Source organism: Choristoneura fumiferana, chromosome Z, assembly GCF_025370935.1.
Source record: "Choristoneura fumiferana chromosome Z, NRCan_CFum_1, whole genome shotgun sequence".
NCBI lineage: Eukaryota > Metazoa > Arthropoda > Insecta > Lepidoptera > Tortricidae > Choristoneura > Choristoneura fumiferana.
The window spans coordinates 32596005-32608769 of NC_133472.1; the positions used below are offsets into that span (position 1 = coordinate 32596005).

General features: G+C 35.9%; 1 protein-coding gene, 2 long non-coding RNA genes and 1 pseudogene across 4 annotated transcripts; all 4 read right to left on the minus strand.

Moving 5' to 3' along the window:
- Nucleotides 1-310: 310 nt before the first annotated feature.
- LOC141434799 (tubulin-specific chaperone C-like) lies at nt 311-3891 on the minus strand (annotated as a pseudogene).
- Nucleotides 3892-3898: 7 nt separating this feature from the next.
- On the minus strand, nt 3899-4658 carry LOC141434790 (protein CEBPZOS-like). Its single transcript, XM_074097234.1, has 2 exons — nt 4403-4658; nt 3899-4029 (listed from the first exon to the last, which is right to left on the minus strand). Exons 1-2 carry the CDS (start codon nt 4533-4535, stop codon nt 3899-3901), a joined length of 264 nt encoding a protein of 87 aa, XP_073953335.1. The 5' UTR covers nt 4536-4658.
- Nucleotides 4659-6829: 2171 nt separating this feature from the next.
- Nucleotides 6830-9008, minus strand: LOC141439591 (uncharacterized). Its single transcript, XR_012452612.1, has 3 exons — nt 8992-9008; nt 7209-7290; nt 6830-6972 (listed from the first exon to the last, which is right to left on the minus strand). It is a non-coding gene; the product is annotated as an uncharacterized lncRNA (long non-coding RNA).
- Nucleotides 9009-9035: 27 nt separating this feature from the next.
- Nucleotides 9036-10294, minus strand: LOC141439598 (uncharacterized). Of its 2 annotated transcripts, none has more exons than XR_012452616.1 (3): nt 10276-10294; nt 10061-10115; nt 9036-9149 (listed from the first exon to the last, which is right to left on the minus strand). It is a non-coding gene; the product is annotated as an uncharacterized lncRNA (long non-coding RNA). The 2 variants fall into 2 exon arrangements; XR_012452615.1 differs by having other exon boundaries at nt 10061-10121.
- Between the last annotated feature and the right edge of the window lie 2471 nt (nt 10295-12765).

A 12765-nucleotide genomic window follows, 5' to 3' on the forward strand; every position in this document is an offset into this window, starting at 1 on the left:
ACCTTATAACCAATTTCACTGATTTCTTTGGCAAATGTAGGACAAAGTTATTCCCTGCTTGGTACGCGACTTAGTTTCTTTGACTGGCAAAAGATTCCAACCAAAAAAAAAAACGCGATTACATACCAAAATAAATAAAACTTTTACATAATCGTAAATTTCTTTATTTTATTAATTGCTTTCCAATCTAGTAAATGCTATCTATGTTATATTATACCGTAGATGTGTAGATTAACTAAGCAGGTATAAATGAGTGATTATTTGTCATAATAAATGCTCCTTCATTTATTTATTATTTCAATAATTAGTAATACGGCTAAGCAACTGCGTTTTTGGCTCGCAATTTTAGGTGTAGTGAAGGTATAATCTCACTTATTTTAAATACGAAACAAAACAATCTAACCAATTTGTTACCATATTCTACGTCAAATTTACGCCTTTTTTGTTTGTGATTATCCATAGAAAGATTGGAAAAGGTGTCAAAAATGCAGTCAGATTGTTATGATTTGCTTGGAATTTTTGACCATTGCTCACTCCAATCTGTCACTCGTTTGGATGGCTCTAAAATAGACCAATTAGGGGACGGCACGTCTGGTGCAAGCCAATTGAAGTCGTCCAGCTGGTCCCAGTTATTGCACTTCCTATCTAAGGATGACATGTTGAAATGTTTCTCTAAATCATCATATTCCAGGTTATATGGTGCGGTCCTCACCTCCGTGCAGTCCTCTACAATCCCTTTACTTGTAACATGCAAATAAATGTCACATTTAGTAGATGTGTGCATTCGAAGTTGCTGACATGCAACCACAATCTTGCAATTTGTGCACTTGTCAAGAAACACTGAGGAAGTCACTGGGCCTGAAAGTATGATGCAGTTGTCAAGATCAGTCATGTGTAGTGTACCCAACACTCCTTTTAAACTGATAGTACAGCTCTTAAGATTACGAAGAGTAACATCCCTTTGGAACAACTCATCATTTTCTAATGCTAGTATTACATTCTCTTTTGAATCAAATCCAAACAACTTTTCGTCCCACTTATTTTCAGTTTTTCCTACATCAGTCTCATCAACAGAACTTTGCTTGTGAGTTTCGGATTTGGGTAGCTTCTTCCTAGTAAAGCCGAATTTCTTGCGCGGTATATACCTGTCTTCCAACTCATAGCACTGCGTTTGCAAGTTTTGAACTATACCTAGATATTTCCGCATATTGAATTCCTTTAAGAATAAGGCTGATGTTATGACGTATTTTTGGAGCTCATTTAGTTCTTTTTTGATGTTATCAAAGTGTGATGGGAGAGTTTTGATGTCTAGTGTAGGTACTTGAGCCAGCAGGTCCTCTATGTATTCGGATTTGATTTTAAATGCCCCAGAGAAATACTCTTCATTTTCGTTGCACGCATCCACTTCCTCCTAGCTTTATGAGCCTTGTGCAGTTTGTCAAGCCGTTGCGCATCCCTCCTGCTCAGTCTCTCTAGCACTGCATTCTTTTCATTCATTTCTATTTCTTAATTAGGTCTTCTATTTTCTTGTTTAAATCACTATTCTGATTTTGCGCGTCTTTTAGTATTTCTACAGTTTTATGTGCTAGTCTTCTAGTGTCTGTGTGTTTTGAACCCTCGTCATACTGTAGACAAAAGAAAACAAAATACTTAGAAATTATTATTTGTATTGTAACTTATGCAAGATGATTATGATTTTCCACAAAAAAAACATCAAAATGGTTCAAACCTCGATGAGTTAGTTACATCCCATAATTTAGAATGAGGCATGATATATTAATAAACAAAAAAATGGTTATTGAGTCAAACCACTAGCTATATAAACCCCGAGAATTAAAACAATACATGCTCATAAGCTAGTGTTTACAATAACTAAGAGGCTTCAATTTTAGCTACAAAGCAACATACAAACAATACTAAACTATGGTCTGTCCCAGAATTCGAGATACTAAAATGACAGTCTGAAATGTCAAACGTAAAAATAATGTGGCCAGCATAAAAGGAACAGTGCTGCTCCGTGATTTCGGTTTCGTAAATAACCGATAAAATGTTTATTTTACGATAGCAAAAATAACATTAATGCATTCAATATTCTACTTTCCATTTTACTTTATCATACGATAAAGTGATGAAATCTAAGCACAGGTAAAAATACAGTGTTCATCACTTAGTGCCAACGTAAAAAATAATACAGATGCTACTACAAAACTAGAAAAACGAAGTTCGTATGGCACCGTCCCTTTCACTCGCGTATTGAATGAGATAAGCGTCAGCGAGACGGCAACATACGAAGTTCGAGTTTTGCATTTCGTAGTCAGGGCCAGCAGGGCTACTACGAAATTCGAAAATCGAAGTTCGTGTCGTTCCGTCCTTCTGACACTACTATTTAATTTAATACGTAAGTGAGAGGGACGTTACGGTACGAACTTTAATTTTCGAATTCCGGAGTAGGCCCTCAGATATCACTCAACGTCATTGTTCATGTTTTTCGTATTCAAGTGGTATTCAACCGATTTTCGTTACTTTACTCGTATTGTCATCGGATGTGATCAGTGCGTTTTCTCGTGTTTTTATTTTGATATTCATATCATAGAATAATAAATCAAATATTCATTATTCTCATATTATTTAGTTAATGTAAAACTTACTTAGAATGAAATTGAAACTTAAACATCAACATCTATAAAAAGTCGAAATATCTCGAAAACGGTCGCATTTTTATTAGACCTATTTTACCTTTTCTAGAATGTCCTAAGTGCCCTACATTTTAGTACAGCACGGATCCGTTCATATCTTAATATTTTACGACATACATACATAGGTACCTACAAAATCTTTCGGTAATAACCGGTTGCGGCACATCACTATTTATGAGACGCAAAAAACAGGTAACACATGAAACGTCATTTTAGTATCTCGAATTCTGGGACAGACCATAACCCAAAACAAGTTAGTGAAATCTTTAAATAGCTGTCACAGCTCATGGCAATCCCTGAAAACTAACCTAGAATTGTCAATAGAACTAATAGAGGTTGCTTCAGATTTTTGAAATTTTGATTGTACAGATACAGAAAATGTTGATTGAACAGATACAGAAGTAGGAAGATATGGTAAAAGTTACATAAACATGATCTATATGCAACTTTATTGACTGAACAGAGTGTCAATGTTGTGCCTATTTTTGTACATTATTATTGTAACTTTGGCTATATTCATGTCTTTGTAGTTGACTGTACTTGTATGAAATATGCAAGATTTTTTTAAACAAATTTCAATGAATCTAAGTCTGTTATGCCAAACTTACTTATTTTTTACTAACTTTACATTTAAAAAGACTTTAATACCTATTATATCATAAAACAGTTTTAAACAAATGTATAATGTGTACAGTTGAGTTATTATACTTTTGAGCTAAAATTCAACAAAAAATTTCACAATTACATGCCATAACATAAGTTATTTTCACAAATTTTTGATCAAATTTTTACTTAAAAGTATAATAACATGACTGTACAGTCGCCATCAGATATTTTGGAGCGGCCAAGGTGATTAAAAATATCAAAAAATTAACTCTAATACCTTAATAATAGAGTGCATGTGCCAATATTTTTTACCTCCTTGGCCACTCCGAAATATCTGATGGCGATTGTGCAATACAATAAGTTAATATTTATAGTACTTAATGGAACAGAGGAATATTAGGATTTCTTTACTAAGTATCCACCATGCCTGTGACAGCTATAAAACAAAACATCACAAACATCCCGTAATAACAAAAAATATAATGACCTTCTTAAGCAGTTCCTCATCAGGTTTGACCACTTTGAACAAGGCATAGCCTAGCCCTCCAACTGTCACCACCCAGAAAGTGGTCCTAATAGCAATGTTCATCTCACCGCTAGATCTTGCCCTCGCTGCTCCAGACCTTGTGGTCAAGCTCTCGGGTCTTATGGTCTGCGATCTTCTCGCCTAAAATGTAGTAGCCTTCCAATACCCAGTTGTAGTTCTGGCGCATATACAGGCGGAAATCTGATGGAAAAATTATTACAGTAAGTAATATTAGTTACGTCTACTATTGATTATTACAATGACTGACTCATGACTTTCTTCAAATTTTGGTTTCTAAATTTGTATCATTTTATTTACTGGTGCTTTATAATTAGGAGCATATTTTCTCAATTTATAAACGAATACACATATATACACTATTTGTAGGCTGAGTTTAATGAACTGAATCAAGAATCAAACACACATGTTTCAAGATTAAGGCGAAATCGATTTATTCTTTTGCAAATACCCAAATACACACACTTAGTACAATAACAAAGCGAAAAGTTATTGTTTAGTCCAATGTTTCTCATTATATAGCTATAAATAACCAAAATAAGATAAAATGACTTACCTCTTTCCGTATTTAGCTTAAAATACACTCCGTAAGAGACAGCAATTCCAAGTGCTTCGAGAATAAATACGGTTTTAAGGGTTTTGCCAATCCACTTAGAGTAAGAGGTTGGCTGTGGTTTTTTAACTAACATAATATAAAAATGCTGGGAACAATGAGAATTTCCGCTTTATCGCTTTATGTTTATCAAAATCGCGAAATTGTTGAGAAATGAACCAAATGAATGACCGACCCGAGATGACGTAAATAATTTTCTTTTTTTTTACTTTCAGTATAACGTGTTGGGTTGCTAGGAACAAAAAATAATAAAGCACTTAAGCATTCTCATCACGATCTTGTCGGTTGGCAGGCAAACACATACCTATACATACATTACAATAATCTTTGACACATACTAACTTAGTTTCCTATTATCTAATGGGAATGTTATGCTACATTTACACGCTTGCCAAGCTTCAGAAAGCTTTCACCAGCACAAGCATGTAAACGGCCCATATTAAATATATATTGACCCGGATAACTCACGTTTTAAATCGAATTATGCCCGAAACATGTCGGGTAAACTCGATTTAAGACGTGAGTTATCCGGGTCAATATATACCTAATCGAGTTTAGCCGGAAACTTGTCGGGCTAAGATTGATTTAGGACGTGAGTTATCCGGGGCAATATATTTAATATTAGTGAGTCGCGGTAGTTTCAAAATGTAAACGGCCCGTTTGGATAGGCTTACATGAGCTTGCCAGCGCTTGCCGCCGATCCGGGCCGGTGTCGGTTTTTCAACACAGATCAAAAGAACTTGCGGCTAGCGCTTGCGGCGTGTTCACTTATACGTACGTTGGCTCGTGCTTAGTGTCGCTCAAGAGATCAAGCCGAACGGATGTACATATTAATAAATTTTAGTAACCGTTATGAATGCTATTGGACTAATGAAGAATTTTCATCCTTTTTCTTTAAATAAAAATATGTCAAGCTCAACACAAGAGCAGCAGCAACATCAAGATCCACGTCTGCCATGCTTGCCTTGCCTGTCTGGAATACACTGACGCGCTGCAAGCTGTATAGGCTTGGAGTTGGTAGACGCTTGGTATGCCTTGGCAAGCGTGTAAATGTAGCGTTAAAGAATGCTGCTGGGCTGGATATCTTCACGATCTTGACTTACAAATGAACAAAAATTGGTTATAATCAGCATTCAGCAAAATCGGGCTGCATTCTATGCATGTACTGTATTTTAGCTATATTCATTTTAAGTTTCATATTATTAATTTTGAATAAATTAGTTGTTTGATTTAATATTGCTTTTAATCGATAAATTTTGTAATTATACTCAGTTTTCAGTTTATTAATAATACGAAATACCGTAATTACTTACGTTATTGTGTATGCGTATATAGCACTTGATTTCTACTCAGATTTAACATAATCATAATAACGCACTACACAATAAAGAGTGGAGCCATCTGTTGTACAATAGCTACTACTAAGATAGTTCATCTATTTGGCAAAAGATGCCGCCAAGGTTAAGTCTAGATGTCTAGAAGACCATGGTTACCATACAATACAACATAGGTTTTTGATGAAATCCTTGACAGATCGATTTCTACACATCGAACTCGTTACAACTGTTTTCGAGATCGTTGTCTATTTAATTATCCTATAGTAAATAATATATATACACATATAACTACCGTGAGACTCACTCATATTAAATGATATTGTAACGGATAACTCACGTCTTAAACCGAGTTAGAAACACCTACGCTATGAAATAGCCCGAAACATGTCGAGCTAAACTCGGTTTAAGACGTGAGTTATCCGTTACTATATCATTTAATATACACCTAAACTTTTTTTTTGTTAAAATGGTATAATTTCTGGAATTAATTAAAAATTAACTAAAAATTAATTCACCTATATATGGAAAATGAAGCTATCTATCTATTAGATTAACCCGGAAACCGCTTTTATTAGAGAGAAAGCGCAAAGTTCCCATGGGCAATGGACAAAATCGCTATCAACAGCTACCTGTTTATTCCCATATCAATAGAATCTAACGATAAGTACCTACCTAATAGGTATTCCAAACAAATATAACACCCAACTGTTTCTGCCTGGATGTAGACTAAAAATATTTTTACTAGGTAATATTTTTTAGTGAGTAGATAGTGTACACTTTAGATGGCAAGCATTCGGGTCCCGACATTTCGACAATCGTCTGGCTCCTGCTTTGAGTATTTATCTAGAATAAATACTCTGATAAATACTCAAAGGGCTCCCGGCTCTAGTGACTACGAAGCGCATAATTCGAACTTCTTTTCTTGCCGTCCCGCGGACGTTTAAATTATAAAATATCTACGAATAAATATTAATATACGGAACGTTTTTCAACCGTCGTTAGGTTTCTCAGGAAAGGACGCCAGCAAGGAAAACTATATTAATGGAGAATAATAACTAGAATTTTATTATTTAAGTTAATGTATTGTTTAATTTTTAATCCTAATTATCTAAAATGAAAACCAATCACGCCAACTGGTGCCCGGAGCAACCTGTTGCTGGGATAGCACGGGAGCGTCTGTAATAAACAAAATTAATTATTATTTAATCATTTAGGACCTTTTGCACACCGCGTTTTTTAGTGCCTACGCTAGGTGGCGCGGGTGCACGGAGCGGACGTGGAGCGGACACAAGTAAAATCCGTCGCGTGACACGTGCAGTTTTAGCACTGCACACGTAATTCAATTGATTTGCCTAACAGGTGGGTGATATAACAAAATCTATAGGAGAATTGCGTTACATGTCTATACATACCTGTTGTTTCTACGCAGTCTTCTTCGCAGATTTCGATGTCCTGGTCCTGGTCTAAACATTCCGGTGGGATGTCATCTGAACCCTAAAAAAATTTTTTTGTCATAATATCGGTCTAATTGATATTTTTATAAATGCGAGACAGTATGTTCATTTGTAACGCTTTCCAGAAGTTTGGCGCCTTAATGCGTTTTCGAATCTTAAATTGTTAGCCAAAGGTATGTAGTTGGTGGGAGATATAAAAAATTTAATCTTTTAACATCACATATTGTAACTTGGTACGAGTAGTTTGGATGACAGTAAGTACAGTCGGCAATAACGTTGATGTTATTTTTATTTGACACAAACTTTTTATGTATACAGCGTGTATTTTTGCTACAACCTCAGACTTTAAGGGTAGTTAGTGAAGGCCCTAATAATCACACTTAATTATGTTTTAGTAAAAAATGTACATTTATTATTTTCCTTATAAAATAAATTACCACGCAATGTATCACTACGTGCCACTACTTTGTTTTATACAAAACGTTGCACTTGTTGACGTGAGAGCTGTCACAGAACGCTTCTCTCTCGTATCAAAATTATTGTACGCATTACATAGCGCTGCTCGAAAAAAAATGAAAAATTAATTACACTGTGCTAGTTAATTCGAAATTAACAATTTGTTTTAATACCGGTTCACAGCTCTTTAAATCTCTGTCTGGTTGCTGTTTGTATATAGCCATATGAACAATGCACCTGTATGAATTTTATATTTTTTAACATACTTTAAGTTTAAGTTTAAGTGGTAGTGATAGGTATAATTACTTATAAGCTTCTAACGAGTAATGAGATGAAAATTCAATATCTATCAAAATGTCAGCCGACAACGGCATAACTCCCAGGAGACAGGCAGTGTTTCCGCGTGGAACGGCCAGGCTCAAACGTTGGCGGAAATGCCTTCTGGGGGGCTACTACGAAATTCAAAAATCGAAATTCGTATCGTACCGTCCCTCTCACTCTCGTACTAAATAATATTAGCGACAGCGGGACGGCAAGATACAAAGTTTGAATTTGGCACTTCGTAATTTAGGGCCTGGTCGCCAGTCGATACCAGGCGCGAAGAAATCTCTTTTACGAGTTCTTTCACGTCTGTATCCTGTGAGCCTAAAGTTTCTACCTCAAACGGTGCAAATACGAACTCTGCCCTAGGCAGGCATATTATATAGATATTGAAATTTTTTTTTATTTACTCATACAGTGTGTTACCGGCAGTCAGGCTTTTTAAGGGAGGTTAAAGTAACGTTTTTCTGTAACTTAACCGTGACATAAGTTTAATTATTAAACTAAAATTCAGACTTTGTTAACTTTGTAACAAAATTATAATTGCCAGAAATGTACAGCAAAGTAAATTGATAAGTCTTAATCAAACAATTTTTCAGCTTTCATTTACTCTTACTTATCAAATTACTTTGCTGTACATTGCTGGCAATTATAATTTTGTTAGAAAATTAACAGTGAATTATATTTATTATTAAATGTATGTCATTGTTAATTTACAGAACGTTACCTTAACCTGCCCTAAAAAAAGCCTGGGTGCCGGTAACACACTGTATATTTTCTTTATAACACTTCTCTTGCCGTAGGTTAGTAATTAGCTGCGCTTGGCCTGGTGAACTACAACGAAATTCGAAACACGAAGTTCCTATCATACCGTCCCTCTCACTCGCGTATTAAATAATATAAGCGTCAGCGGGGCGGCAAGATACGAATTTCGAATTTTGCACTTCGTGGTACAAAGCCTGACCTCTTTTAGAGTCACACATCCACGACGTGATATCGGTACGCGTGTGCGCGCCGTACCGCTTCCCGTCCTCGCAGGGCCCTTCGCACGGCGACCAATCCTGCCATTCTGTCATCGGGCAGTTTTCTGGCGAGTCAGGGTCCGTCACCATCGGTCCTTCACTAAAAAACGTCAGTCCGATTAGATCCTGTTTAGGTATAGTACAGTCAAGGGCATAAATATCTATACAACGGAATACGACCATGGCGTCAATATTGCGTACATCGACCTTATGGTTAGTGGCATAGGTATTTTTTACATCTTGGTAACGTAAATTGACTGTGCATACATTACAATAGCCTAACTAACTTAGAAAAGCTGAAAAACTCTGCAATTGTCATTACAAAGTCCAATACCGATTTGAATTAAACATACATAGCTAACAAATAGCTAAGAACCACTGCAAAAAAACTCGCATTTACGTACTACGTACGTTGCGTACCTAATAAAAACAGCTTCGAAATCGGTCCATCCGTTTGAGAGCTACGATGCTACAGACAGATAGACAAACAGACAGACGTTGGCGCCTAACTTAGAACACCCATTTTTGCGTAGGCGGTTAATAAAATCATTCCTTTAGCATGACATTGCGGGGCCACGATGCTAAGAAGTTACAAGATCGACCTCTTACAGGGACTTAATAATTAAGGACATTCGCGAAGAAACTGAGTCGCGTACAAGGATGGAATCTTTTCACTGCAAGTCACGTTGACATTCCAATTCCACCCTTGAAAAGATTCCACCCTTGTACGCGACGCAGTTTTTCGCGTAATGTTATATTATGTATTTAAGTAGCTGCCAAAGAAATGACCAAACAAGTCTTGAAAAGGGTTCTATCTACATAGTCGAACACGACAAATTCTTGACTGCACGTTCTCATGATCAATCAATTAATAAGCGCAGGAAGCCATGCGAAAACAGTGTCATATATTCATATTCTCCTTCTTCATTTTTAACCTACTTGGAAAAAAGTGGAGTTGTTTTATGTTCCATTAGAATTATACCCAAAAAAATAAAGAATTTTGAATATTACGTGGTTGTCGTTGTCGTTTGGGAACTATCCTCTCTGTCTTCAGTGGGTCCAGTTTCTGAAACTATAATGATTAAATTTAGCTAAAATGTTATAAAATAGTTACTTTAGTCAATCAAAATACTTCAACAACTGTTTACTTAGTCAATTCTCGCTACACACGAAAATAACAGTACATTGCACTTTAGCTTAAAATCATGGCTAAGAGACCTAAGTACCTTCTGTTTCATCACCACTCGTCGTCGTCTTAGCTTCTTCTTCTCCATTCTGATCGTTATTTTCATCTTCTTCTGTAGGTTTCTCAAAGCAATCGGGTGAGGTGGTAAATGCGGATTAACTCAAACTTGATCCTCGCAAATGGTTTCACCTTGGGTACGTTTCTGATGGTAGCTTGTCTTATTGTATGGTGGCAACATTTCATCATTGAGACTACAAAAGAAGGTGGACACAAAATAATCTAAGCAATAGGGATCAGTAAGTAAAGTACTGAATAACTTGAAAGTACAGCTAGATATAAAGTAGCAATTAAATTAATTACTGTAGTATTGAAATAAATGGACGTCTACCAGTTTGCCAGCCAGTTTGAAAAACATGGATTTTAAAAACTACGCAGGTTATACACTCCGTTTAATTTAAGGTTTGAATTAACGGTCAAATTGTACACACGTTTCTCGGTATTTCGAACCAAATGGACTAAAATTATACATGTACATTTATTAGCGATATATTACGTTTTTATCACAGAAGTTAACACAACTTTAAATAGTTTCGTTGTTTCATTTAAAAACGTGTGCAAATTTACCGTTAAGGTTCATATGTTAAAATAAATGCAGTAAAGTGGCACATTCCTTTTGGCAATATGTTATTTCCGAACTATGCCAAGTGCGAGTCACCGAATCCGTACAATTTGCAGGTATCTATAAATATCTTGTGATAACAGAGCTACATAACCTAAGCAAAATGTACGCAGTGTGGGATCGTTTCAAATAGTTACTGACGGACAGATAGACCTTAAAAAATAAGATTGTCAAACTTTCTCATTGGTTGTGCTATACTAAGTTAAATACTCCTACCCTAAATATAAATTTTAAGTTTCTATGCCAACTGAAACTATAGGTTTTGATTCCCTGGCAATTTGTATGGAAACATTTGATTGCGGCGACTTAGAAAGTTAGAAATCCAAGGGGCAGCAGACTTGAGTATTGGATATTAATTTCAACTTGATGCCCAACATATGCCTAAGATAAAATGACGGATGGGAAAGACAGACTGACAGACGGAGAATAAAGTGATCGTATGAGAGATCACTTTTTACCAATTGAGGTACAGTACCATAACACGTACTTTTAAATTTTTTGTATGTATGGAAATTACTCACATTGAAATCTGTTCTTTATCTTCGGGTCCATGGGGTATAAGTTCAGTTCAAAAGTAGAGCCCATTTATTTTGTCAGCAACGCACAGCTCCATGTGGGAAGCGCCAAGGAACCAGTCAGGGGAGGGTAGAATGGCGGTAACCAGAGAAACCAGGTGATATTCTTTAGTAACTCTGAACATAGCCGTGATGGTGGAATTTGTAGTTGCCGGCCTATTGGTTTGATGATGCTTCGATGCTCTGGCCGATCTGAAGAGTGTTCTAACATCAATATACGTCGATGATTTTACTGTTCGAAGAGGGATTGCATTAATACCTTACGATCCTAGAGCTGCTGGACTTTTTGCAATAGATATTTGATGCAGGGTGATTTGTCCATTACTTATGATATTACATCAAAACACAGAACCAGCTGAAGGAATAGTGGTGATGGTGAGCAGTATTTAATTACTAAAGTTTACGGAAATATAGGTACAGTTTCTTCTAGCTTCTCCGAGATGTTGATCTTGAATAAAGAGGACTGTAGTTTCTATTGATATAATCCGGATTTAAATTGTAAGAATGTTACAGTCGTTTGAATTTGTACGATTACAAGAATGATAAGCAATTTTTTATCCAAAAAAACATGCATTGTTGCTATACAGAAAAATATCAACACAAACACTCAATTTAACACTATTGAAGAAAAACCGCCAAGAGCGTATCGGACACGCCAAAGATAGGGTTCCGTAGCCATTACAAAAAAATCAAGTAATATTTTTTAAGGATTTTGTATTGTGTACGGAATCTTCCAAGTTTAAGTACATTTTATACCTTAGGCTGCTATTTACTTTAAACTACTACAATAAAAATTTCAAAAGTGATTTTAACCGTTATAATTTTCCTTGTTATTTGATATACTTACTATTCATGAACTTTTTCAATTTTTTTTCCACCCAACAGTTTAGATTTAATAGTGGGGGAGACGCTCGATTTTAGTTGAATATTTCGCAAACAAATCACTGAATCGAAAATCATTTAATGTCATAAAAGTAACGTTGTTTGTACCCAAACTTTTCATTGTACATTTTTTCACACTGCTTCAAACTTCTATTCTAAAATTACTGCGTATGATTACCAGCTCTAGGAATATTACCTTATCCTGCATGTCCATCTCAGCCGCGTAGTATTCCCCTGTTCTGCCAGCATCTTAACCATCGTTGGCCTCTTCGTTCGATTTAAATATAGTGTAGTCTTTGTTGTGGGATGCTCCCACTATCTCGCTAAACGAAGCTTGAATCAACTCGTATTCGAAGTCTCGGTACAACCAGTGATGTGTGTTTGCCGACCATAA